The sequence below is a fragment of the Myotis daubentonii genome, chromosome 1, assembly GCF_963259705.1.
Source record: "Myotis daubentonii chromosome 1, mMyoDau2.1, whole genome shotgun sequence".
Classification (NCBI taxonomy): Eukaryota; Metazoa; Chordata; class Mammalia; order Chiroptera; family Vespertilionidae; genus Myotis; species Myotis daubentonii.
This window is the reverse complement of record NC_081840.1, coordinates 165,260,398-165,285,889: the sequence shown is the minus strand read 5'-3', so window position 1 is coordinate 165,285,889 and position 25,492 is coordinate 165,260,398. Positions and strand designations below refer to the sequence as shown.

Sequence of the window (25,492 nt, the reverse complement as noted above, 5' to 3'; positions counted from 1 at the left end):
CTATAGACATTTTAATAATATTAATTCTTCCAATCCATAAACATGGAATATGCTTCCATTTGTTTGTGTCTTCCATTTTTTTGTTTGAGTTTATTGGAACTCAGAAATTACATAATAGTACTACATTTTTCCAATGTCCCCTAGTTTTCTGAGTACAGGTCTTTTACCTCTTTGGTTAAGTTTATTCCTAAGTATCTTAAATTTTTTTGTTACAATGGTAAATGGGATTGTTTTTAGTTTCTCTCTCAGATCATTATTAGTGTATAAAAATGTCATTGATTTCTGGATATCAAATTTGTATTCTGCTATTTTGCTGAATTAATTTAATAACTCTAGTAATTTTTTGGTGGAATTTTTAAGGTTGTCTAGGTATAATATCATGCCATCTGAGAATAATGACGAGAGAGAGAGAGAGAGAGAGAGAGAGAGAGAGAGAGAGAGAGAGAAAGAGAGAGAGAGAGAAAACTATCAAAGAAGGGAGTCAGAAAGGCATGGGTGTGCTCCAGAGTGAGAGAACCATGCAGGTCCTTCCTCTGAAGGGCTTTTTTCTGGAGGCTTCAGGGGAGGATTCATTAGAATATTCATCAGCTTTCCAGGCATTCCTCTCAGGTCCTGTTCTCCACTGATTGGTGGTGTCAGGGCAGGAGGTCATTAGTCAATGCTTAGCCCTGCCTGGCCTTGCTGCTTTTCTGGGCCTAGAGCTGAAACACAGCTGAGGCCTAGATTTTATCTCTAGTTGGACCAACTCTCTGTCTCTGTGATCAACAGGCTGGAGGCTTTGTTTCTAAGGTTATTTGATGTGGGCCAGAACCTGATTGTCCTTAGGGCTTAATGCTTAAGGCAGTGGTTTTGTAAGGGCTTGTATGGAAGTCCTATGAGGCTATTCTCTACCCTGTTCTTTTTTTTAAAAAATATATTTTATTGATTTTTTACAGAGAGGAAGGGAGAGGGATAGAGAGTTAGAAACATCGATGAGAGAGAAACATCGATCAGCCGCCTCCTGCACACTCCCCACTGGGGATGTGCCCGCAACCAAGGTACATGCCCTTGACTGGAATCGAACCTGGGACCCTTGAGTCCACAGGCCGACGCTCTATCCACTGAGCCAAACCGGCCAGGGCTCCCCTGTTCTTCTAAGGGAGTCTACTACATGACTAGTGATATGTCAGGGGAGGAAAGATCAGGGGAGGATCTGAACCACATGACCAGTGATATGAAAGGTAAGGAGAGGAAAGGTCAGGGGAGGATCTGAACCGAATGTCCAGTGATATGAAAGGTCAGGGGATCTAGCCACAAGACCAGGGATGTGCTAGGAGAGGAAAGGTCAACATGGGGGGAGGTCCCAACCCAGTTTTACCCATTGCTAGGCAACTGGGGCTATCTGCCCTGGTGACAGATACTTGGCCTATTCTGCTCTGCTCATGTTCTTCTAGCTGCCTGGTGTATCACCTCCCTCCTCAGCCAAAGCTTCAGGGAAGTTTATATTCTCTCAGGGGTCAATATATGGTAAACATTTTTTTTTTAAAGTGATGGGTTTCAGAAATTATGCTAAGTACTAGTCTTTGTTACTCTGATCCAAATTATTATCTGTCTTATCCTTAAACTGTTCATGCCTCATCTCTGAGTGTCATAGTTTGAAAGCTCTCATTTTGTTTTTCATATGAGTCTTAGTGTCTGTTAAATCTTGCAGCTATAAAAAATTTGGTTACATTACTTTATTGTAAGTACATTGCTTTTTTTCACTTTTAGTTGACTACAGAGAATAGATTACTTAGTGCAAATTATAGATCATTCAACTTTGTAATCTAAACATTATAAGTTGTAATAATTATCAAAGATGGAAAGGGCTACTATCTAATAAAGATGGAAATTTGAGAGTATAGGTGTGTTTTTATTTTATCTTCAATATCACATTATTTACTTATATAGCTTCTGATAGCCTACTACTTGCGATTATAGTTCACAGAGGTAAAGTGGGGCTGAATGAAAAGAAATGAACAGATGCTAAAAAGGAAGTTTTCAGCAGCTTATTAAAGAAGTGTAGCTTGTAGTTTATTGGAACTCAGAAATTATATAATAGCACTACATATGTATATTTTAAAGATATATTTATCTTTTGTACATATGTATGTGCTTTATTTCTAGTAAAATAAAGAGGAAGGGAGAAGGAGATAGAAACATCAATGAGGAAAGAGAATCATTGATTGCTTGTCTGCTGAATGCCCCCCACTGGGGAGCAAGCCTGCAACCTGGGCATGTGCCCTTGACCAGAATTGAACCCGGGACCCTTTTGTCCACAGGCTGGACACTCTATCCACTGAGCCAAACCAGCTAGGGCTCTAGTAAAATTTTTTATTATGGAAAATTTTAAGCATATATTAAAGTAGAGCAGTGTATTTAAACCCCATATATCTATTACCCAAACTAAATATTGTGGACATATAACCAATTTAGTTTTTTTATTACCCCTTTATTCCTCATTCCCACTTCTCTAAAATTATTTAGTTTTAAATAATTCCCAAACATTGTATGATTTTATTCATAAACACCTTAGTTATCATAGTTATTTAACACTGGAAATATTAATGTGTTTTAGTAGAAATACTGTAATCTTTATAGCTATTTGATGTTGAGATGTTAACTGTAAATATTTGTTTAAATTCATGGTGATCTTTGGTTCATCATATCAGATTATAAATTAACCAGATTATCAGGTTCAGATTCAGGCAGATAGTCTTCCAAATTGTTCCTGGCTTCTTCAGAAGGTCAAGACTGTTCGAATGCTGTTGATAATTATATTAAAAAATCAGTACAACTTTTATGATAAATTTAACAAAAACTCACAAGTAATTTTTGTTTTATCCTTTTGGGATTTGATTTAATCTTTCTTTATAGACACACAATTTGGTAAGCCTAATTTCTTTTATCTTGTTATCCTCCTTTATTCCTGGCACTAATAAAACTTTATATATGATGCCAATAAGCTGGGAGAGCATTGGGGACCTCGCTTGCCCTGGGTGAGGACTTGGCTGCCTCGTGGTGCTGTGAGAAGTAGAGCATGACATGCTGTAGTGATGTTTTCGTCTTGGAACAGCCCTTGCTCTTGGCTCTCCTGCAGCCGAGGGCAAATTGGGCATCAAAAGGAGGTGGTTGGTGTGTTGGGATGCTACTTTCTGAGAATCAAAATATTCCAATTCTTGAATAAGTCCTTCCATATGTACTAGCAAGATGGGGGGTAAGCCTTAAGGACAGAGAATTCCTTATCTTGGATCTCACTGCTGGAGCTGTTGGCTGCCATGCATAAATGCTTTCTTCACTCGGGGCCTGGAAGAGCCACCTCCCTGTGGGGGGAGAGGCTCTGTGTCCTCTCCTCACCAGGAGTCGGGGTCACTGCACCTTAACAGGCCAATTGGCGTGTCCCATCTCCTCTCCCCCACTTCCTTGCTTCTATGCAGTTAGCATGCCAACAGGGCCTGTCCTCCATTGTGTTCCCTGTACCCATGTGGTAAGCACACCTGGGAGGGCCCATCCCCTGCCTGCTCTGCTGCCACCTTTCCATCTGTGTGGGCAGTCAGGTGGTCTTCTCAGTGGGCAAGAGGGAGTAGGAGGCCTCATGTAGGTGTTTCCCGTAGCCCTCCATTCTACCAGTGATTACCAGGCCTGTTTTTAGAATATGGGAGACTTGACCAGTTATTACTAAAGCAATGCAACATTTTGCATTTGGCTGCCAGTTAGCATTGCTGGTTGGGTATATTCTATGACTGAGAACCCAGGGACAAAGGGGTAGTGGTGGAGGAGTTATGAGCACCAGGTTCTAAGGCCCCAAACCCAACCAATTCCTCATTTGAGGAGTACAGAGATTTAGACACTGTGCAAGATATTTCAGGGCTTTTACACTAAGTTATTTAGCATAGTTTAAAAAATAGTGTTTATTTCTTTTATTTATTTATTTAAAAAATATATTTTTATATTTAAAAGGAGGGAGAGAGAGATAGAAACATCAATGATGAGAGAGAATCATTGATAGGCTGCCTCCTGCATGCCCCCTACTGGGGATCGAGCCCTCAACCCAGGCATATGCTCTGATCAGAATTGAACCGAGGACCTTCAGTCCTCAGGCTGATGCTCTATCCACTGAGCCAAACTGCAAGGGCTATTTCTTTGATTTTTGTTGAACTCCTTTTTGATATGTTGTAGCTAACATGTTTCAAATTAGGGAGTTCATGTCAAGCAGTAAGCACATTTTCTCAGGTTTCTATCCTGTGAAGTATTCTGTGTCCTCACACCATGGACCTATTTTCTTCTTTTGTGACATTGCTTCTCTGCGTCAAACCCCTGCCAACTAACTCTAGGTCCCCCACCCCCCTTTTGTAATGTGTTCTCTTTTCTTTGCTTTTTTGTCATGTGTCTCCTCTGTGCAACATTGTTCCTTTGTTGCTATTGATCAGGGCTATGCTTGATCATTTTAACAAAAGTCACTGATCCCAGTCTTATCCACTCCCCATTGCTAGGGATCCCCCAGTTGGGACAGTTCTATAAATCGGCTCTCAGGGTTGATGGCAAGGGAGCAACTACAGCTAAAATTGTAGGTCGGATGTCTCTTACAGGAGACCTCTGACAAAGCAAGAGGATGAGAGAGTTGGGACATCCTTTAAGTATCTGATACCTGCCACTCCCTGCTCACATCTCTGTGATTTTCACCTGATTCTGATAAGGAAGGGCCTGCAGGGTGCACTCTGTCAAACATAGTGATTCCAGAGCCGGGCTATGTTGTACCAGAGGGACCTGATGTTATAGGATAGAAACCTCTCTCGTAGGGAGCAGCCCCAACTAAGTTAATGATTGTCTGTGAAAGAAAGTATGTCAATTTATGCCACCCTCTATGTTGGAACAGTGTATGGCAGTGTGCATTATGGAAACAGAGTAGGAAGGTAGGTAATGTTGGGGTCCCCCCCCCAAATGGCCACTATTTCATCTTTTAAGCACCTCTAGTGTGTCTGATGATGTGAAAAATGTCAGGAAAGAAACTGATTAGATTTAACCATCAAATAAAAATAGAGTCATCATAAAGGTTTTTCAAACCATGTACCCATCTGTTTGGTAATTTACCTTTTTCCTTGGTGCATTAGGTCAAATGCCTCATTGATTTTGTCAAAAGGCAGGGTATGGGTCACCAGTGCATCCAGGTTGAATTTCTTATTCTTGTAATCAGTAACCAGCTTTGGGATTGAATCTCTACCTTTGCAACCTGTAATTTGGCCAAAAGTCCTAATAAAGATGTGGTACTTGACATGAAGAAGTAGTTTCATCATTGTCCATTGAGTGAATGAAATTATTTTGTCAGATTGGCTTCCTCCAAATAGATTAACCCCCATATTTAATTTTCCTATACTTTTATTTACCTTAAATTTTTCTTCATAGGAGAAATTCAAGATTATTTTTATTTCTGCCTAAGAAATGATCTTTGTTTGGTCCAAGTTTGACTTTTGTTTTTGTTGGTTTATTTTAATGCAAATTGAACTTCTATTTGCAAGTTGTAGTATTCTTACTATACAAACTGTTTACTTTGAAGTAATTAATAGAATAGCTTTTATGTAGTCTTTAGATGTTTTCTAGGCACTCAATATTTAAACAAGTTATTTTCCTTCCCTTTTAATAATTTTCACTGTAACAATTTGAGTCCTAATATGGAGAAAATTAGCAGAAAAAAATGACAACACTGACCTCCAAATAATGTTCCATTGATAGTACGGCCCATTAGTATCTCTATTGGAGAAACAGTCAATCCTTTGTCACCAATGGCCACTCCAATGAGCGTACATGATCCCCAACCTACTGTTGTGCAGTCCAGGGCTGCTTTCTGGAAGGTTAAATAAAAAAGATCAGTTGAGTAGGTAGAAAGGTAGACCATGTCTTCAGTGTGCCTCTGTACTAGATTTCAGGGAAAATTTATACATTCTGCATCCTATACACTAAAAGCCTAATATGCTAAGTGTCCAGTCGGCCATTCAACCAATCAATGCATAATATGCTAATGAAATGCTAAGGCTACTCAACTGCTCGCTATGTCGTGCACTGACCACCAAGGGGATGATGCTCTAACCAGGAAGTTAGCTTGCTGCTGGGATCCGGCCGATCGGGACTGAGTGAGATGGACCGAACATGGCCTGGAGCCCTCCATGGCCCCTCCCCAGCTGGCCAACCTCCTGTGTCCCTCCCCATCCCCGATTGTGCACCAGTGGGGTCCCTCGGCCTGGCCTGCGCCCTCTTGCAATCCCGGACCCCTTGGGGGATGTCGGAGAGCCGCTTTTGGCCAGACGGTGGAACAGCCTGTTGCTATGATGCACATTGACCACAAGGGGGTCAATGCAGGAGCTGTCTCCTGGTGGTCAGTGCACTTCCATAGGGGGAGTGCCGCTTAGCCAGAAGCTGGACTCACAGCTGGTGAGTGTAGCGGCGGTGGCAGTAGCCTCTCTCACTTTTGCGGCAGCACTAAGGATGTCCGACTGACGGCTTACAGGGGAGCAGGCCTAAGCCATCAGTCGGACATCCCTGAGGGCTCCTGGACTGCGAGAGGGTGCAGGCTGGGCTGAGGGACCCCTCCCCCGAGTGCAGGAATTTCGTGCACCGGGCCTCTAATATGAAATAAAGGGAGTCAAGCATATGAGGTCATTGTGTTGTAGCCCGACGCTGGAGGATTTGTTTCAGATAGAACATTCAATAAAAGGTTGAGCTTCATAAAAAAAGGCAGTAGAAAGAAACAATATATTATTTCATCTTGTTTAATATCATAATTATGCTGAACCTAGAATGTATATCATTGTACATAAAAAATACACACACATAAAGTTAGGAAAGATCTATAGAAGATATCGTAAACTCAAATCAACAAGTTTTTGACTATTTACCAGGTGTGTATTGTAAAAAGCTTGCAATTTCGGGGGCATAGAATAAAAATCTTTAAAGTCACAAGATGAGGGTGATTATTCACTAGAGCCTGGGATGAGGCATATACTGTAAAGTTAGTGGATCGCTATGTAGGATAAATGAAAAGAAAAACCATTTAAAATAGAGGGCAAAACAGTTAAAATGACGCTGGCTGCTGCTCATGAAACATTTCATTTGCTTCCCTACATTTTTTAAAGCTCTCTGCAGGACTTATGTGACCAGTTCTGGCCAGTGGGCTTTGGGCAGAAGTGATGTGTCCTTTCTTGGCCTGAACAGAAAAGCCAGTGTGCAGCCTGCCAGCTGTCTCTTCTCCGCTGTAACAACCAAAAGGACCCCATGTTGAGATTGTGAAGCCACAGATTTGAACTTCCTTGACGGGTGACTCACAACATAGGAAACAGTGGCAGCGGGGGTGGAGGGGAGTTGCATTGACGTTTGCATGAGAGAAAGAGAGAACATTGTTATTTTAGCCTACTGCAAGTTTGGGATGAAGATTAAATTCCCAAGGATTAATAATGTAACTAAGTTTAAGAAAGATATAAACTGTGGATGGCCATTCCACTTAGAAGCTCAATGGTAAATAGATAAACAGCTAAAATGTTTTGAGACAAGTATTATTCTATATAATAAAAGCCTAATATGCTAAGTGTCCAGTCGTCTGGTTGGCCAATGAAAGAGTAATATGCTAATGACATGCTAAGGCTTCTCAAGCACTTGCTATGATGTGCCCTGACCATTAGGGGGCAGACAGTCGCTATGGTGTACACTGACCACCAGTGGACAGATGCTCCGACCGGTAGGTTAGCTTGCTGATGGGGTCTGGCCGATCAGGACTGAACAAGATGGACTGGACATGCCCTGAAGCCCTCCTGCAGTCCCACCCTGGCCCTGATCCTGGTGGGGTCCCTTGGCCTGGCCTGCGCCCTCTCACAATCCAGGCTGAGGGCCCTCTCCACCCTGAGTGCATGAATTTCGTGTACCAGGCCTCTAGTAGAAGATAAATGTAAACTTTTTGCCATATCCCTTGCCATAGTCAGGGGGCAACTTGATTTTAACCTGTTGGAGCAGTTTTTACTTTTACAGAAGTTCCAATAGGAGGAACAGTTCCTTTTCATCCCTGATCATTATATGAAAAAAGGAATTTGAAGTATAGTAAATTCTCTCCATCTTCTCTCTCTCTCCATCTGTGTCTTACTAGTGACAGAAGACACAATGACCTAGAACTTTAGGAATATGTTTTCAAATTTTTATTTGACTATATGCTTGCTTATTGTTTTGAGAATTTGTAACATTTCTAAATAGAAACTTCTGCTTTTTGCAATTTTTATATGGCAGAATTATTATTGTTTTTATCTACAACATAGATCCATGTTGAGGGGAAAAGAGCACAGGTACTACTGGTCACCTTGAGGTAGCTGCTTACAATGATTTCTGTTTTTTATTTTTATGTTTTTCCTATTGCTTTTTCTACATTTCTGAGCTTTGCTCCAAGCAAGGATTTAACCTCCATAATGATGACTTAGTTCAATGGGTATTATGTGCAAGTTCAGGGTTTTATTTAGTATCCTTTGATAACTTTTGATCAGAATTATTTTGAATTCTCAATATCTTATATAATTGTCAATTATTGTAACTTTCTAATTGTTCTGTTCGGTTCTTTAGGCTGCCCTAGAACATGAGAAATCATTGAAATCAGTTTCATAGCCATTAGTGGAATCTCCTTTACAGCCTAGAAAATTAACTTTCCCTACTTATGGAAACTTTTGGTGAAAGGGTAGGTAGCTAGCTCATCTTTTTGTGATTAAAAAAAAAAATGGCATCTTTTAAAATTTAGGTTCTTTAGTGTAATTCTATTCCATAATTTAAAATACATGTCTTGGTATAATAAATCAGTTAATAAAAGAACCTGCAAGTTGCAGGTCAGTGTTTCTCAGCTTGAGAAACTTGTAAAAAATATTGGTACATAAGCCCCCAACTGGTATTAACAAACAACAACGCCCCAGGCACTTATAAGGTAGCGAGTGTTGAGAATATCTGTACTCTGGAAATAAGGTAAAGAGGCGGAATTTCAATGTTTGTAAAAAGGTTGAGCTGTGGAAAGAGTAGGAATGAATGGGTGAGGCACATTGCAAACTGCAGGTGGGAAGGACAATGTGAAAAGCAGGGCCTGGCACAGAAGCACTGCAGGACAAGGAGCTGCTGCTGAGTGAGTTTTCAGGAAGAGCTAACATTTACCTCCCAGATCCTCTTTCACACAGTTGTTATACAATGGAACTATTCTGGGAGGGGCAGCCTGCTCCTCTCAGCAGCTCTTGCTGGTCTCCACGCTTCTGGGGCACTCACCAGTCAGGTGAGCACCAGGGGGAAGAGCCTGCAAAGCCAGCTCCTGGTGGAGGCATAGACTTTTATTATGAAACCTTCCCTAGAGGAGGGTGTTAGGGGCCAGGCTGAGTGAAGGTTTAACAAGATGCTGGGCTCTCTGGCAAGTCAACTGGTCCATCTGTTGCCTGTGGGGGTGGCTCTGCCCACTCTAAAAAGAATAGACTAGACAGAGGTAGCTTCTCAGGCCCTGCAAGTCAGGGAGCTGACCTGAGAGGAGAGGAAACCTGAATGATACAAAATGGTAGTGTTTGCGAAGAAAATATTTACTTTTAATTTTGCAGCATGTGTGTATTTAATATATTAAAAATGTCAATATGTACTTTGGACCTAATTTTGCAGCCCCTTATGAGGTCTGGCAGGCAGAATGGATTGTGTGTAGGTTGCTGGCCTCTCCCTGCTTTGCTTTTTGATGGGAGTGGGTACCTTGGGCTGTTAAGGTGACTCCAGCCACATTCTCTTCCTCCTTCTTTAAGTCTGCCTTTTCTGTTCTCATTGTTTTGCTCATTTCTTGCAGGCACAATTCCTTAAAAATTTTTACTTCTAAATTTTCTCTGAATTTCATGTGGAAGAATAAACAAGTAATAATAACATTAATATTAAGTAGTCATCTGTAATATTTATTAATAGATAAATATCAATTATAAAACACTATATAATATCCAATACATTATTAATAAACATTTCTTATTATATAAACATAATTAATGTATATACAAATACGTTAATATTGACTATGAAGTGAATAAATATATTAACATATACATACTGTCAATGTTTATTAATGTTGATAAATATTACTTACTATGTACCAATATAAAAAACATACATACCATGGCTTCAGATCCACCTGCACAGTCAAGTGCAAAATCCACACCCCCACCGGTCATTTCAATGATGACCTCCTGGACAGGTTTCTGTAGGTCTCTAGGATTGAGGCAGTCAGTGGCTCCAAGGGCTTTGGCCTTTGCAAACTTCTCACTGTTGATATCAACAGCTATGATTCTGGAAGCTCCTGCTACTTTACAACCGATTAAAGCAGAAAGGCCGACACCTCCCAGGCCAAAGATGGCACAAGTAGAACCTGGGGTAACCTGCAGGCAGGAAAATCATAAGTTAAATTAGCTGGTCCCCCCTTTTTAAAGGTACAGAGTGAGGTGGGGGCAGGAACATATAAAGGACTGCCTGTCATAAGACTAAGGGATTTAGCCACTTGGGGAAATTTACCAATGTAAAAATGAATGAATCACTGACTAAACTTGGAGAATCATTTGAGGGCCATTCAGATCATCAGTTTATAAGGAAACCATTTCCTTGTTTTCATTTCCCAATTAGTGGTATCAGAACAAAATCTGAAAGCTCACACACTGTAAAGGGTTTATTGTTTGCCTTTTTAAGTGGATCACAAGTAATTTGATGTCTATATTTCTAATAGGCCTTATTTGGTTGTGTTAATGTTATATTTTTTAAAAACGTATATTTTTATTGAGATGAAGAGAGAGATGGAAACATCAATGATGAGAGAGAATCACTGATTGGCTGCCGCCTGCATGCCCCACACTGGGGATTGAGCCCTCACCTTGGCCAGTGCCCTGATCAGGAATCAAACCATGACCTCCTAGTTTATAAGTTGAGGCTCAACCACTGAGCCATGCCGGTTTGGCATAATGTTATAGTTTCGATGACCTCTAATATTTCTCTAAAGGTGAAATAACTCAGTGATCTCAATGATCAATTTATTTAATTTGAATAGATCCAAATTTCCTTGCATGGAATTGGAGGATTTTTATTATCTGACCCCTATTTCCTTTCATTTTTATCTCCATGATATTCTCAGTACTGCGGCTTCAACAAACTGTCTCACTTTCTTTTCCTCATGTCTTTGTTCATGCTGTTCCTTCAGCCTGCTGTACTTTTCACCTTATTTTCTATAATGAAAGTAGTAACCTATGTTTTTGGCTTAAGGTAACACCCTCCCCACAAATCTTTTCTTTATAATTCAATCAGAAAGTAGTACCAACTGGAATATGTTACTCTGGAGAGTGAGGTAGTGGCAAAAACAACAAAACTGCATAGAGAGATGCTTACTATTACTGTTTTCTCATGATGATGGGAAAGTTTTAAAATTAAAGCATAAACAAAATCTGTCCATGAGACGTATTGGGAACAAAATTACTAGGAGAAGTGGCATCACTGGTTGTGATTTGGTGGGTGTCGCTCTGGGTTTGTGGCAGGGCCTGTGTTCCCCTGGGGGAAGCCGAGTATTGGTTTGTTGGTACCAGGTCCATGGTGCTGTTTATTTTTAAATGGCCAGTGCACATCATGGCTGCTCCTGCATCGAGTGTCTGTCTCCTGGTGGTCAGTGCGTGTCATAACTACCGATCGGAGGGAAGGATGACACTTAGCCTTTTATATATATACTAGAGGCCCAGTGCACGAAATTCGTGCACTCGGAGGGGCCCATCCCTCAGCCCGGCATGCACCCTCTCGCAGTCCAGGAGCCCTCGGGGGATGTCTGACTGACAGCCATGAGCCCGGCTTCTGTCTGGGTTGCACTCCCCCTGTGGGAGCACACTGACTACCAGGAACTGCCCCCTGGTAGTCAGTGTGTGTCATCGCAACTGGTCATTCTGCCATTCAGTCAATTTGCATATTAGCCTTTTATTATATAGGATAGACTAGAGACCCAGTGTATGAAATTTGTGCACTCGGCAGGGCGGTGGGGGAGGGTGGGGTGGTGGTCTCTCAGCCCGACCTGTATCCTCTTGCAGTCTGGGAGCCCTTGGGGGATGTCTGACTGATGGCTTAGGCCCGCTCCCCAAAGCCGTCAGTCAGACATCCCTAGAGCTGCCGCAGAGGAAGGAGAAGCTCCCACCACTGCTGCTGCACTCGCCAGCTGTGAGCCTGGCTTCTGGCAGAGCGGTGCTCCTCCTGTGGGTGTGCACTGACCACCAGGGGGCAGCTCCTGTGTTGAGTGTCTGCCCCTTAGTGGTCAGTGTGCATCATAGTGACTGGTCATTCTGCTGTTTGATCAATTTGCATATTAGCCTTTTATTATATAGGATTACAGATACTTCCCTTTCCTTTACTTGGTCCTATATCAGATTTATTTTTCTTCTTTGAGCATCTCCTGAGGTGGTTTATTGTTCCTCAACAATGGGAACAACATGGGAATTTAGATAAGCTTTGACTAGATTTAAAAGTAAACTGTAGCTGAATCTCTAGTGTTAATATTCCTGAAAAAAGATTACAGTAGTAGAAGGTGAGCATCTGCATGGAGTCCAGAAAAGGGGACGTGTCTAACCCCAAGAGCAATAATTCCTCCCTGAGAGGTCAGTGCCATCTACAGGAGAATATGCTTTGATTGCCAAGCTGTTAACTTTACCCAACTAACACACTTCCTCCAGGACCCTTCCCATACAACTTTTAATTTTTATTAATGAGTGAATAAGTGAATGAATGAATGAACAAATGATATTTTAGAGGGGGGTAATACGCTGATGGCCAAGATTCGCATCCCTGTGTGCTTGGCCAATATAATTCTCAATGAAAAGTCAGACCTTTGATATTCCGGTTACTAAATCAGCTTCTTGTTTTCATGAGGATGACTTTGCTTCCTTGAAACCCAACAACTCTAGGCAATCTGACAAAAAGAAATTTTTGTTCTAAAACTGAGGGTGGAACTTCACCAAGATGTTTTAAGGGTTGCATATGAACCTAGTTTTGTTCATTCATTCACTGAAAGATTGTCACATCCCTACTATGTGACAGGCACAGGCTTAGGCTCCAGAAACACCACAATGAATAAGAGAGAGTTCTTGCCTTCAAGGAGCAAACAGTTTCATAGGAAGGAGAAATGGGAAATTCCTCCATAGTGTGATAAGGTAGACAAGAATAAACATGGGTACTTTGGGGAAAACTACGAGGGGCACCTAATTCATGCCCAAAGGACTGGAGCAGTTTTCCAACAGGAAGTGGAAAATACGAAAAGCCAGCCAGAAGCAGTCGGGGAGCTCTCCAGGCAATGTTGATGGGAGCAAGGTGTGCAAAGCCCAGAGGCCGTAGTGACTGGAGGCAAGGCTGGACAGGGAAAAGTAGGGAGAACCACCGAAGCATCCTTAAGGAAAAGAGGAATAATGGAAGGGGGTGAAATAGTCATATGTGTTGTTTAGAAAGGCCAATTTTAGTTGCAATTTGGAGTCAAGGGATGAAGACTGATGTTAAGGAGATTTAAATAGGGAGATTATTTGAGGGATACAGACATCTCTCTAGTCTCTGAGTTAAACAGCTTTGAAAAGCTTATAAATTCTAACATGGGACTCAGGGACATACCTTTCCACCATTAGGGCTGCCATCTGAGTCCCTGCACTGGAGCCACAAAAGGATAGGGAGAGAAGCCGAGATGAATTACTACAGTTTAGGGAGGAATCTGTACCCTCAGGGAGAAAGTAGGTGTGGCCATGTGGAGGTAGGTGGGGTCTCTGCAGTTTGTATCCTTTCCTGACTGGGTCTGCTGTCTCAGGATGAGGATTCATACTTAGAGGACATATTTGAGCAGGCTGTTATTTAAATTAGGGCTGACCTATAATATAACGTACTGGTAAAGGAGAAGAAATTGACATGAATTGGGTGCCAACTATATGTCACCCACCGGGCCACATGTCTTACATATGCAATATGATTTAGTTTTCCCACAGTAATTTGTAATAGATATTATTATACAGAAGTAGAAGAGGTTAGATAACTTGCCTAAAATCACAGAGATGATAAATACAGAACCAGGGTTTGAAGATAATCCTAGCTGCTTTATCACGCTGACTCCTAATAACTTCTGTTTTATAGAACGTGGTGATTAACCATTTTACCTTGGCAGTGTTGATTGCAGCTCCATAGCCAGTTGAAAACCCACATCCAAGCAGACAGACTCTCTCTAAATTTGCATCATCATCTATTTTGGCCAGATTAGTATCTGATACGACAGTGTACTGAGAGAAGGTACTGGTCCCCATGAAATGGTAAACTGGTTTTCCTTTGCAGGTAAACCTGCTGGTTTTGTCTTCCATTACTTCTTGCTGAATAATAGGATCTTTGAATTGACTAGAGAATTTTAAAAAAGATACAAAAAAGATAAAGTAAATGGGTCACTGATTACTTTCCTAAAAAAAAAAGTTAGGCATTATGTATTAGTTATGACAATTTTAAGATATGAAAAAATTGAGAAAATTACTTGGGACTTTTTGCATACACACACACACATATGTATATATATACATACATATATATATTTTACATATATATGTGTATATGTGTATATATATATACATATATATATATAGTCCCCAAAAATGTTTACACACTTTAACAATTGATAACTCGCTTAATTTTTCACTCCTTTTCAGGTTTAACTAATTTGAAATAATGGGTGAAGCCAGACTAAGCTTTGAGCAAAGAAAACTTATTCTAAAGTGCCACTAGACTTTTTTAATGGGGATATATAAAAGATAAAGTTTAGGGTACAAAACCAGCAACAGTAAATGAATTGAGGGCATACAAATACCGACAAAATGATTCTGGATGTTTGCGATTCCATTGCTTTGCATTATCAGCAGTATCTGGACCAGTATGGTCATCAGTTTGAAAACAGGCATTGTCAAAAAATTATTCATCTCTGTATATTCTTTTAAATTTTGAAAATGAACTGTACATTAATAAACACTGACTTTATCACCATTCAAAGTGTGTATACATTTTTTGGGGATACCCTGTATATTCAATATGTAGTATATATTGAATATATGTAATAAGTTTTGTCATTATATATCATTTAAAAACATAATTTATTTATTGTATATAATATATGATGATATACAGTAAATATATAATATACACTGAGTGGCCAGATTATTATGACCACCCCATCAGTACTTCGTTGGGCCACCTTTTGCCTTCAATACTGCGGTGATTCTTCTTGGCATTGACTCCACGAGATGTTGAAAGGTGATGTGAGGAATCTGACACCATGCCTGATGAATAGCACTGTCCAGTTCTGTGAGATCTGATGGTTGTAGAACCAGCTGCCTGATGGCTCTTTTATTTTTTTAAAAAAATATTTATTTTATTGATATTTTACAGAGAGGAAAGGAGAGGGATAGAGACTTAGAAACATCAGTGAGAGAGAAACATCCACCAGCTGCCTCCTGCACACCCCTTACTGGGGATGTGCCCACAACCAAGCCCTTGACCAGTCCGCAGGCTGACGCTCTATCCAGTGAGCCAAACCGGCTAGGGCATGATGGCTCTTTTAACTTTGTCCCACAAATGCTCAATTGGATTGAGATCTGGTGATTGTGGGGGCCACCTAAGCAAGGTAAAGTCTCTCTCATGTTCTTGAAACCACTCCTGCACAATACGAGCACCGTGGCATGCACATTGTCTTGTTGGAAGAAGCCATCTCCATTGGGATACGCCATCAACATGATAGGATGAAGTTGATCAGCAATGATACTTAGGTATGTTGTGCTATTCAGACATTTATAATGATCTGGCCCTCTAGCAACTTCAGCGGGAAATTATAGCTAATTTGCCTACAAACTTCAGGTGGTAATAATAATCTAGCCACTGAGTGTAAATAATATATCAAATATAATATAAATAATATGTATATTATAATACATAATATAATATGATATAATAGTCAGGGGTCATCTAAAGATAGTAATGATAACAATAAACTTAAAAATTTTATTTATTTTTTAATCTTTATTGTTGAGAGTATTACAAATGTCCGCCCTTTTATCCCCTTTGCCCCCTACCACTGGGTTCCCAACCCACCTCCAGGCTTTTACCACACTATTATCTGGGTTCATGGACAATGCATATATGCATATAAATTCTTTGATTAATTTCTTATCTCCCCCCAACCCCATTCCCTCTGAGATTCATCAATCTGTTCTGTTTCCATGCCTCTGGTTCTATTTTATTCACCAGTTTATTGTGTTCATTAGATTCCACATGTAAGTGAGATGCTGTGATACTTGCTTTTCTCTGTCTGGCTTATTTCACTTAGCATAATACTCTCCAGGTTCCTGGATGCTGTCTCAAAGGGTAAGAGATCCTTTTTTTTTCTCTTCTGCATAGTATTTCATTTTGTAAATGTACCACAGCTTTTTTATCCACTCATCTACTGATGGGCACTTGGGCTATTTCCAGAACTTAGCTATTGTAAATAATGCTGCTATGAATATAGGGGTGCCTATATCCTCTCTGATAGGTGTTTCTAGTTTCTTAGGATATATTCCTAGAAGTGGGATCCCTGGGTCAAATGGCAATTCTATTTTTAATTTTTTGAGGAAACTCCACACTGTTCTCCACAGTGGCTGCACCAGTCTGCATTCCCACCAGCAGTGCATGAGGGCTTCCTTTTCTCCGCATCCTCGACAGCACTTATTTGTTGATTTGTTGATGATAGCCATTCTGGCAGGTGTGAGGTTCTACCTCATTGTCGTTTTAATTTGCATCTCTCTAAGATTAGTGATGCTGAGCATTTTTTCAGATGTCTTTTGGCCATTTGTATGCCCTGTTTGGAGAAGTGTCTATTTGGATCCTCTGCCCATTTTTTAGTTGGACTGCTTGTGTTTTGTTGAGTTATAGGAAGGAGCACATTATATATTTCGGGAAGCAACCCCTATCCGATGTGTCATTGGCAAATATGTTCTCCCATACAGTGGGTTCCCTTTGCATTTTGAATCTCATTTCTTCTGCTGTGCAGAAGCTTTTTAGTTTGATATAGTCCCATTTGTTTATTTTTTCCTTTGTTTCTCTGGCCCTTGGCAATGTACCAGTGAAAATCCTGCTCCATGAGATGTCTGAGATTTTGCTGCCTATGTTTTCTTCTAAGATTTTTATGGCTTCCCGTCTTACATTTAAGTCCTTTATCCATTTTGAGTTTATTTTTGTGTGTGGTGTAAGTTGGTGGTCTAGTTTCATTTCTTTGCATGTACCTGTCCAGTTTTCCTAACACCATTTATTAAAGAGACTGTCTTTACTGCATTGTATGCTCTTGCCTCCTTTGTCAAACATTAATTGAACATGATAGCTTGGGTCAATTTCTGGGTTTTCCATTCTGTTCCATTGATCTGTATGTTCTTGTGCCAGAACCAGGTTGTTTTTATTACGATGGCTTTGTAGTATAAGTTGATAGCTGGTATTGTGATCCCTCCAACTTTGTTTTTCTTTCTCGAGATTGCTGTGGCTACTCGGGGTCCTTTTTGGTTCCATATAAATTTTTGAATTATTTTTTTTTAGATCTGTGAAATATGCCAATGGTATTTTAATAAGGATTGCATTGAATTTATAGGTTACTTTGGGTACTATGGGCATTTTAATGATGTCAGTTCTACCAATTGATGAACATGGTATGTACTTCCACTTGTTTATATCTTCCGTCAACATCCTGTAGTTTTTTGAGTACAGATCTTTTACCTCCTTGGTTAAGTTTACACCTAAGTATCTTAATTTTTTTGTTGCAAAAGTAAATGGGATTTTTTTTTAGTTTCTTTTCCTGAGAGTTCATTATTTGTGTATAAAAATACCATTGATTTCTGGGTGTTAATTTTGTATCCTGCTACATTGCTGAATTCATTTATAAAATCTAGTAATTTCATAGTGGAGTCTTTAGGGTTGTCTATGTACAACCTCATGTCATCCTATATGATAAAAGGCTAATATGCAAATCAACCAAATGGCGCTGACCACTAGGGGGCAGATGCTCAATGCAGAAGCTGCCCCCACCCCCACCCCCCATGTGGTCAGTGTGCTCAGCCAAAAGCCGGGCTCACAGCTGGCAAGCACAGCTGTGCTGGTGTGAGTCTCTCCTGCCTCCGTGGTAGTGCTAAGGATATCCAACTGACAGTTTAGGCCAGCTCACCGGGAAGCAGGCCTAAGCCTTTAGTCGGACATCCCCCGAGGGCTCCCGGATTGGGAGAGGTTGCGTGCAGGCCAGGCTGAGGGAACCCCCTACTCCCCCCCACCTCCAGTGTACAAATTTTGTGCACTGGGCCTCTAGTCTGCAAATAATGATAGTTTTACTTCTTTTTATTTGGATGCCTTTTATTTTTCCTTCTTGGACTTCCAGTACTGTGTTGAATAAGAATGTTTCTGTCTTGTTCCTGTTTTGGGAAAAATGCTTTTAATTTTTGCAGATTGAGTATGATGTTTGCTGTAGGTTTGTTATATATGGCCTCTATTATGTTGAGATATGATCCCTCTATTCTAAGGGTGGGCAAACTTTTTGACTCGAGGGCCACAATGGGTTCTTAAACTGGACCGGAGGGCCAGAACAAAAGCATGGATGGAGTGTTTGTGTGAACTAATATAAATTCAAAGTAAACATCATTACATAAAAGGGTACGGTCTTTTTTTTTTTTTAGTTTTATTCATTTCAAATGGGCCGAATCCAGCCCACGGGCCGTAGTTTGCCCACGGCTGCTCTATTCCCTTTTGCTGAGAATTTTTATAAAAAATGGAGGTTGAATTTTGTTGACTGCTTTTTCTGCAATTATTGATAAATCATGTGATTTTTTTTGTCTTTCAATTTGTTTATGTGAGGCATCACATTTATTGATTTGTGAATATTTTACCAGCTTTGCATGTTTGAAAAAATCCCAATTGGTCACGATGTATATCTTTTTAATATATTGCTGGATCCTATTTGCTATTATTTTGTTGAAGATTTTAGCATCTATGTTCATCAGAGATATTGGCCTATAATTCTCTTTCTTTGTATCTGTTTTTGAAATTAGGATAATGCTGGCCTTGTGAAGAGAGCTTGAAAGTGTTCATTCCTCTTTGATAATTTGAGGAGGATAGACATTAGTTCTTCCTTGAATATTTGGTAAAATTTCCCTGTGAGGTCATCTGGGCCAGGGCTTTTGCTTGCTGGGAGTTTTTTGATTATTGCCATGAGATGAAAAAGGTTGAAAATCGCTGTGTTAACCTATTCTCTTATCGAAGGACATTTGTGCTCTTTTCAATAGTTTGCTGTAATAAACAATGTTGCAGTGAACATTCTAGCACATTTCTCCCTAAGTGATTTTGCAACAGTTCCTTGGACTCACCTGAGTAGAATTGGTGGGTAGAAATATGCACACCTTCAACTCCATTTATGTTTTGCCAATGTTCTGCCCAAAATATTGGTACCAATGTATACTCTCACTAACAGTGTGTAGAGCTTACCTGAGCTTTGCACAGAAATTTGTGAGTGGACTCAAACAGAACTTGCATTTTTTACATTGAGGCATGTAGAGAGGAATCACTTTGTCACCTAGAAAGAAAGGCCATATGTTGGTTGGTGCCTATAAACGTTACTTGTAAATGTTACCTATAAATAATTTCTACCAGATGAATCAGTGGAAAACATCATTCCTTATGGCATACATTTTATGTTCAGCAGAGTATAAGTGGCAAAACATTTTGTTACTCTAAAAGATTGCTGACTTCCCCAAGTATTACCTATATTCTCCCTTCCTCCCCCCTTGCTGGGCACTCAAGCAACAAATCTGTATTGATACCATCAGGTGAAGAGTCCTACCTGAGACTCTGCTGTCCTTGAAGCTCTCTACATCATAACTATTATTTATTATATTTCTAAACCCCCAGGTGGAATAGGACATCCTCATATAACAGGAGAGGTGGACAGTGACAGACTAGATATGGAGAGTATACGTTAAACCATCACCACTGTGTTTCACCATTTGTTTTAATGTCAAGTTCCACATCTTCTACTTTTTATTCAATTTTGATTTAAAAATGGCTTCTATCCTCTGATGACCAAGGTCCAATAATAACTAACATTTAGTAGGTGCCGGACACCATTCTAACTGCTTACTTATATTGTCTCAGCTAATCTCAGAACAACCCTCTGAGAAGGGTAGTATTATTGTCCCCACTTTAGAAACAGAAATCTGAGTCACAGAAGAGTGACTTAACTGGCTAAGGTCACAGAGCCAGTAGGTGGCAGAGCTGGGACTACATTGATCAGACTCCTTCATGGATGCAAAACTTTGAGGAGCAGTTGGTTTTTATGATCTTGTTTGGAATGGAAAGATACTAATTACATATACCTCAAGGTTTGTAGCATCCTTATTAAAGGAAGGAAGAGTGAAATGGTCATCCTGTCTGACAAGTGAGGATTACAGAGCCCTTATTCCAGTATTTGGTGGATCTGTTATGAAATATGCAGTAAATAATTTCAGTCATTGGCATGTTTCATTTACATGTCGTTTTTATTTTTTCAAACTTCCAGAAAGACTAACTTAGGCTAACATTGGCATATGTGTAATATTTCTCACTTAAGCTACTTACAGAATGAGGTACCTCATTCTTTAAATTCTTTATAATATTAAATTAGTTTTTTGGTTTATTTAGAGGAGGTTGTTATAAGTTGTCATTTATGTGTCCATGGAAGCTTCAGTTTAATCTGACTTTGTAGCTTAGCTTCATAGCACAGTTTCTCAGTGCTCTACTAGTAGGTAAATAAAGTGACCATCTCCCTCAGATTTTACCACACATTTCTGATTCAAGTATTCTCTCTCATTGTTAGACTGTGATAGATTGTGTTTCTCACTTTTGCTTTGGAAAAGATGGTCCCTTATGTAAACAGAGATCAATATAGCATGCAAAGCCAGGAATCTGTCAGGATTATCCCTGAAATATCCTGACATTCCCACTTATTGGAATGAGAAAATAAAATACCTGGTTTGCAGTTGGTCACTCCTGGCCCAACACTTTCCACAATTCCTGCTCCCTCATGGCCAAGGATCACTGGGAACAGAGCCTCCGTAAATTTAGGATGGAGAATATGGGCATCGGAATGGCACAAGGCAGTGGCGATTATCTACAAAGCAACCGCATACTGGAGTTATTTCTGTAATTACATTATTGGGGTTGTTAAGTGGGTAATTTTAGGATAATTTCATTTTCACCCTGAGACTTTACAACACTCTTAGAGCTCAATAAAAACATAATACTTAAAAACACACACACACAAATTAAGATATATTAGCATATATTCTTTTCCTTTTATACCTTACTTTTCTGCCTTTTACTGTCATTGGAAAATCATAAAAAGAGATAAAATTGGCAGTTACTGTCTCCAGGAGAGAAGAAATCAAAGGCTATAGGGAAAATTTAAACCAAGTCTAACAGACAGGGGAATGGAGAGAACACAGGTTTCTAGGCCTTGTTCAAATTTTGTTGAAATGATGTGAAATATAGGTAATAAAAATTTTATAGTTAAAAGTGAGAGATCAAGTAAAAGATTGTCTAAATTAATTACTGCTGTATCTCTATATTCTTTTTCAAGATTCTGCTCATAAGGGTATCCCATTCATCCTCATGTATAAGCCCTTCCTGTGGTGGTTGGCGGGAAAACATAGCCTGGGCAGCCAGCTCTGGGGAAATGGAGACATGACCCCAACTTGCCGTTGATGATCTGCCCACTCAGCCTGGGCTCTTCTCCCTGCTCACTCACTGCCTTCCCTTCATCTGCACCCAAGACTCTGTGCTGCCTACGGCAGCTCTTCAGGTTTTCCTCTCCTGCCGGGAGCCAGTCCATCCTTGTTGTTTCAAGGGACCTGGCATATATGGCATACTGTCCTTAATATGTTTGCTCACCTTCTTGGCACTATGTGTTTTAACCAAGGTCACCTCTCTGAGAAAGGTTGTTTCCCCAGGTAGGGATTTTCCCCTGAAGTTAGGGAGGGAATAAAACCCCTTAACTAAGTGCCAGGCGGGTAATTAATCACTTTAACTACGAACAATCATGCTTAAGCTACATAATCTTTACTCCCTGGAATGGAGATAAGAAACGCCCTAACCTTTGGAATAGAGATTGATAGGATTGGAATCAACTGGTATAAATACAGATGTAACAAGACAACAGAAGACAGAACCTACACAGAACCTAGACATAGAACCTACACAGAACCTAGAGACAGAAGAACTTCGCTGGAGAGAACATGGCAAAAGATCCTGGACAGAAACTGGAGAAAGAACCTAGAGACAGAACCTGGCTACAGAACCTGGATAGAACATGGCAAGAGAACCTGACTAGAACCTGGTGACTGAACCTGGCTGGAGAACCTGGACAGAACCTGGCTGGAGAACCTGGACAGAACCTGGCTGGAGATCCTAACCAGAACTTCGCTGGAGATCTAGACCAGAACTTGGCTGGAGATCCTGGCTAGAGATCCTGATCAACTGAACGCTATCTCCGTGTCATTCCTTCTTTGCCAACTCTGTCCACACCTATGGGGACCCCTGGACCTGCTGGGGTTGGACCCCAGCACTCTCCCTTGTTTTTTTTTTCCTTGTTTTGAACCAAATTCTCTATCTCCCTTTTAATAATTGGCAAGTGGAAAACTAAAAGAAGATATAACTAATTGTAATCCAATGCGAATTCCTTAATATGATTCTTAAGGTTAATGATTACTGTTAAGGTGCTTTAGTTAAATTTTAAGCCTATTATCAAGGACTACTGATAAATAACTAATGATTTACTCCTCCTGGCGATAAGGCCTGTTTGTAATTGAACCTAAAGATACAATCGCCCACACTGAGAACTGCAGGGCTTCCCAGTCACATCACATAGGCGTGAGCTGACAGAGCCAAGTCTGCCCCTAGTTAGTGCCTAGTTTGTCCTGCCCAGGGCGAGTCCCCACTCACCTGAATTCGAACTTCATGTGCCTTGGGGGGAGCTACCTCAACCTCTTCTATGCAAAGGGGCTTGTTTGCTTCCCAGGCGATGGCTGCTTTGCATTTAATAACCTGGGAGAGAGAGAGGGACATAGGGAGGGAGGGAAGAGAGGGAGAAGTTGAGGTGGAGGATTGGGAGGGAGAAGGTAATAGAGAATATTATGGGGGGAAAAATAAAAAGCATAATACACCATAACTTGTGGCTGGATGTTTTATATAATTATGTTATTTTGTAGAAAAGTAGATTATTGAAAATAAGAAATCGTGATCTACATTATAGTCATTGCACTTGTATTCCTTTTAAAAGACTAGTTTATTGATTATTTAGAGAGAGGAAGGGAGAGAACCATCGATCTGAGAGTGATCAACTGCCTCCCACAGGCCTTTCTTCAGGAATTGAACAGGCAACCCTTTGGAGGAAGGGATAATGCTCAAGCCCCTGAGCCACACTGGCCTGGACACCCTTTTAATTTTTGAGAAAAACAGGTGCATTAAAGTTTACCTTAATATAATGCCTTGATCTTCCCCCCCTTCAGTAGCAGAGGGGATAAATTCATAGGGTTTGGCCAGTAAGTATTTGTTGACTGAACAATTTGTTATCAGCTCTGAATTACCTGAGTTCTTATTGCTAGAACATAGATGTGATTTTACATGTTTGCTACTCATTGTATGATCCGCTCTTGGACCAGAAGTTATTGACAATACCAGGGAACTTGTTAGAACAACAAGACCTGTCCCAATCCCCTGAATCAAAATCTGCATTTCAACAAGATCCAGGTGATTCATATGCACATAAAAGTTTGAGAAGTGAGGCTTAAATAATTAGTAAATTTATCAGTAGAATAAATAAAAATTAAATAAAAATTTGGTCACTGAAAGAATTTTGGGTAAAAATGTATAAAAGAAATTAAATAGTATTATATAAACGTATTTTATAAATTAAGCAGGATTCTATAATTAAAATTTTATTTAGCCTCTTAAAATATTTTTGTTGATTTCAGAGAGGATAGGAGCGTAGAGAGACATAGAAACATCAATGATGAGAGAGAACAATTAATTGGATGCCTCCTGCACTCCTCCTACTGGGGACTGAGCCTGCTACTGGGCATGTGACCTGACCAGGAATGGAACTGTGACGTCTTGGTTCATAGGTCAACACTCAACCAGTGAGCCACACCAGCTGGGCTTGCCTCTTAATATTGTATTTTTAGTTTTAAATATAAGTAACATTGAAAGAAAGTAGAAAGAAACAAATCTATAATTCTCCATTCTAATACTACTACAGTATTTTTGCTTTTGATGTGATTTTCCTAGTCTTTGACAACATGACAGTTATTTTTGACAGTTATGTAATTTTGAATTATTTTTTAAAATATAATTAATGTTATTTACAGGTGCAATAGATGTTAATTATGGAAAGTTTCAAAATACAAACAAGAAGAAAAGGAATAAAATCCACCTGTAATTTTGTGAGGTAAATCCTTTGAATTATCCCCAAATGGGATCTTATTGTATGTGATATTTTTAATCTACTTTTTCTACTTATTAATATACTATGAATGTTTTCCATATTCTTCTTAAACACTACTTTTAACAAATGCAAATTCAATCTTATGGTTATAGTTACCCAAATCTCTCTCTTCTTTTGACAAATAAAAATATTTAATTTGACAGCCTGTTGTAAGCTTTATGGCCAGTCTACAGTAATTTTATTAGCATAATTTTCTAGCATGACGGGGTGCTTTTGATCAACTTTAAATGAATGCATTCAGAGGTTAACTTAAATGGAAGCTTTTTAGCAAAAGTACTAGTATACAAAAAAGAAGAATTGAACAAAGAAACGATACATTAGCTTACTTTGCCCTTGGTGCCCATTTTTCTTTGGGAAACTCGTCTTGGAAGCTTCTCTCTGATTTAAGAAATTCCACTTCTGTCCAGGATGCTTTCCCTGTAACCTGGATTGAACTGCCATTGAATAAATACCATCCCTGCTTTTTAATTCTCCAATCACTTTCCCTTTTTGTTGCTGTGATCCACATCTCAGCCCATATTTTATCACGTCATTTGTGCTATCGTATTTCAGCTGCAAACAGCCTTTGCTCCCAGCCATTATTTGGAGGAGATTTTGTTTATTTGTTTTTTTCCCTTTTATTGCAAAATATAAAATAATAGATAAAAGTTTATTACATGTACAGATGAGTTAACACAAATTATAAAGGGCATTTCCATTGCTCCAGAATCCTTCCTGTACTCACCCTTTTCCTTCACCACCCTAATAATTATTTCCTTGCATTTCTTTTTGATTTATGCTTCTCTGTAAGTGTTGTTTAGTTTTACTTATGAAAAACTTTATATGAATGAAATCTTAGTGTTTGTATTCTTTCATGTCTTCTCTCAATTCCATGTTTTTGAG

General features: G+C 39.8%; 1 protein-coding gene across 2 annotated transcripts; it reads right to left on the bottom strand.

Moving 5' to 3' along the window:
• Positions 1-2,338: 2,338 nt before the first annotated feature.
• On the bottom strand, positions 2,339-25,089 carry LOC132215959 (all-trans-retinol dehydrogenase [NAD(+)] ADH4-like). Of its 2 annotated transcripts, XM_059664965.1 has the most exons (9): positions 24,937-25,089; positions 23,050-23,151; positions 21,079-21,220; positions 19,561-19,648; positions 14,193-14,424; positions 10,161-10,421; positions 5,725-5,860; positions 5,110-5,248; positions 2,339-2,783 (listed from the first exon to the last, which is right to left on the bottom strand). In XM_059664965.1, exons 1-9 carry the CDS (start codon positions 24,952-24,954, stop codon positions 2,759-2,761), a joined length of 1,143 nt encoding a protein of 380 aa, XP_059520948.1. In that variant the 5' UTR covers positions 24,955-25,089; the 3' UTR covers positions 2,339-2,758. The 2 variants fall into 2 exon arrangements, with proteins under 2 accessions (XP_059520948.1, XP_059520947.1); XM_059664964.1 differs by lacking the exon at positions 24,937-25,089 and having other exon boundaries at positions 23,050-23,187.
• Positions 25,090-25,492: the final 403 nt, after the last annotated feature.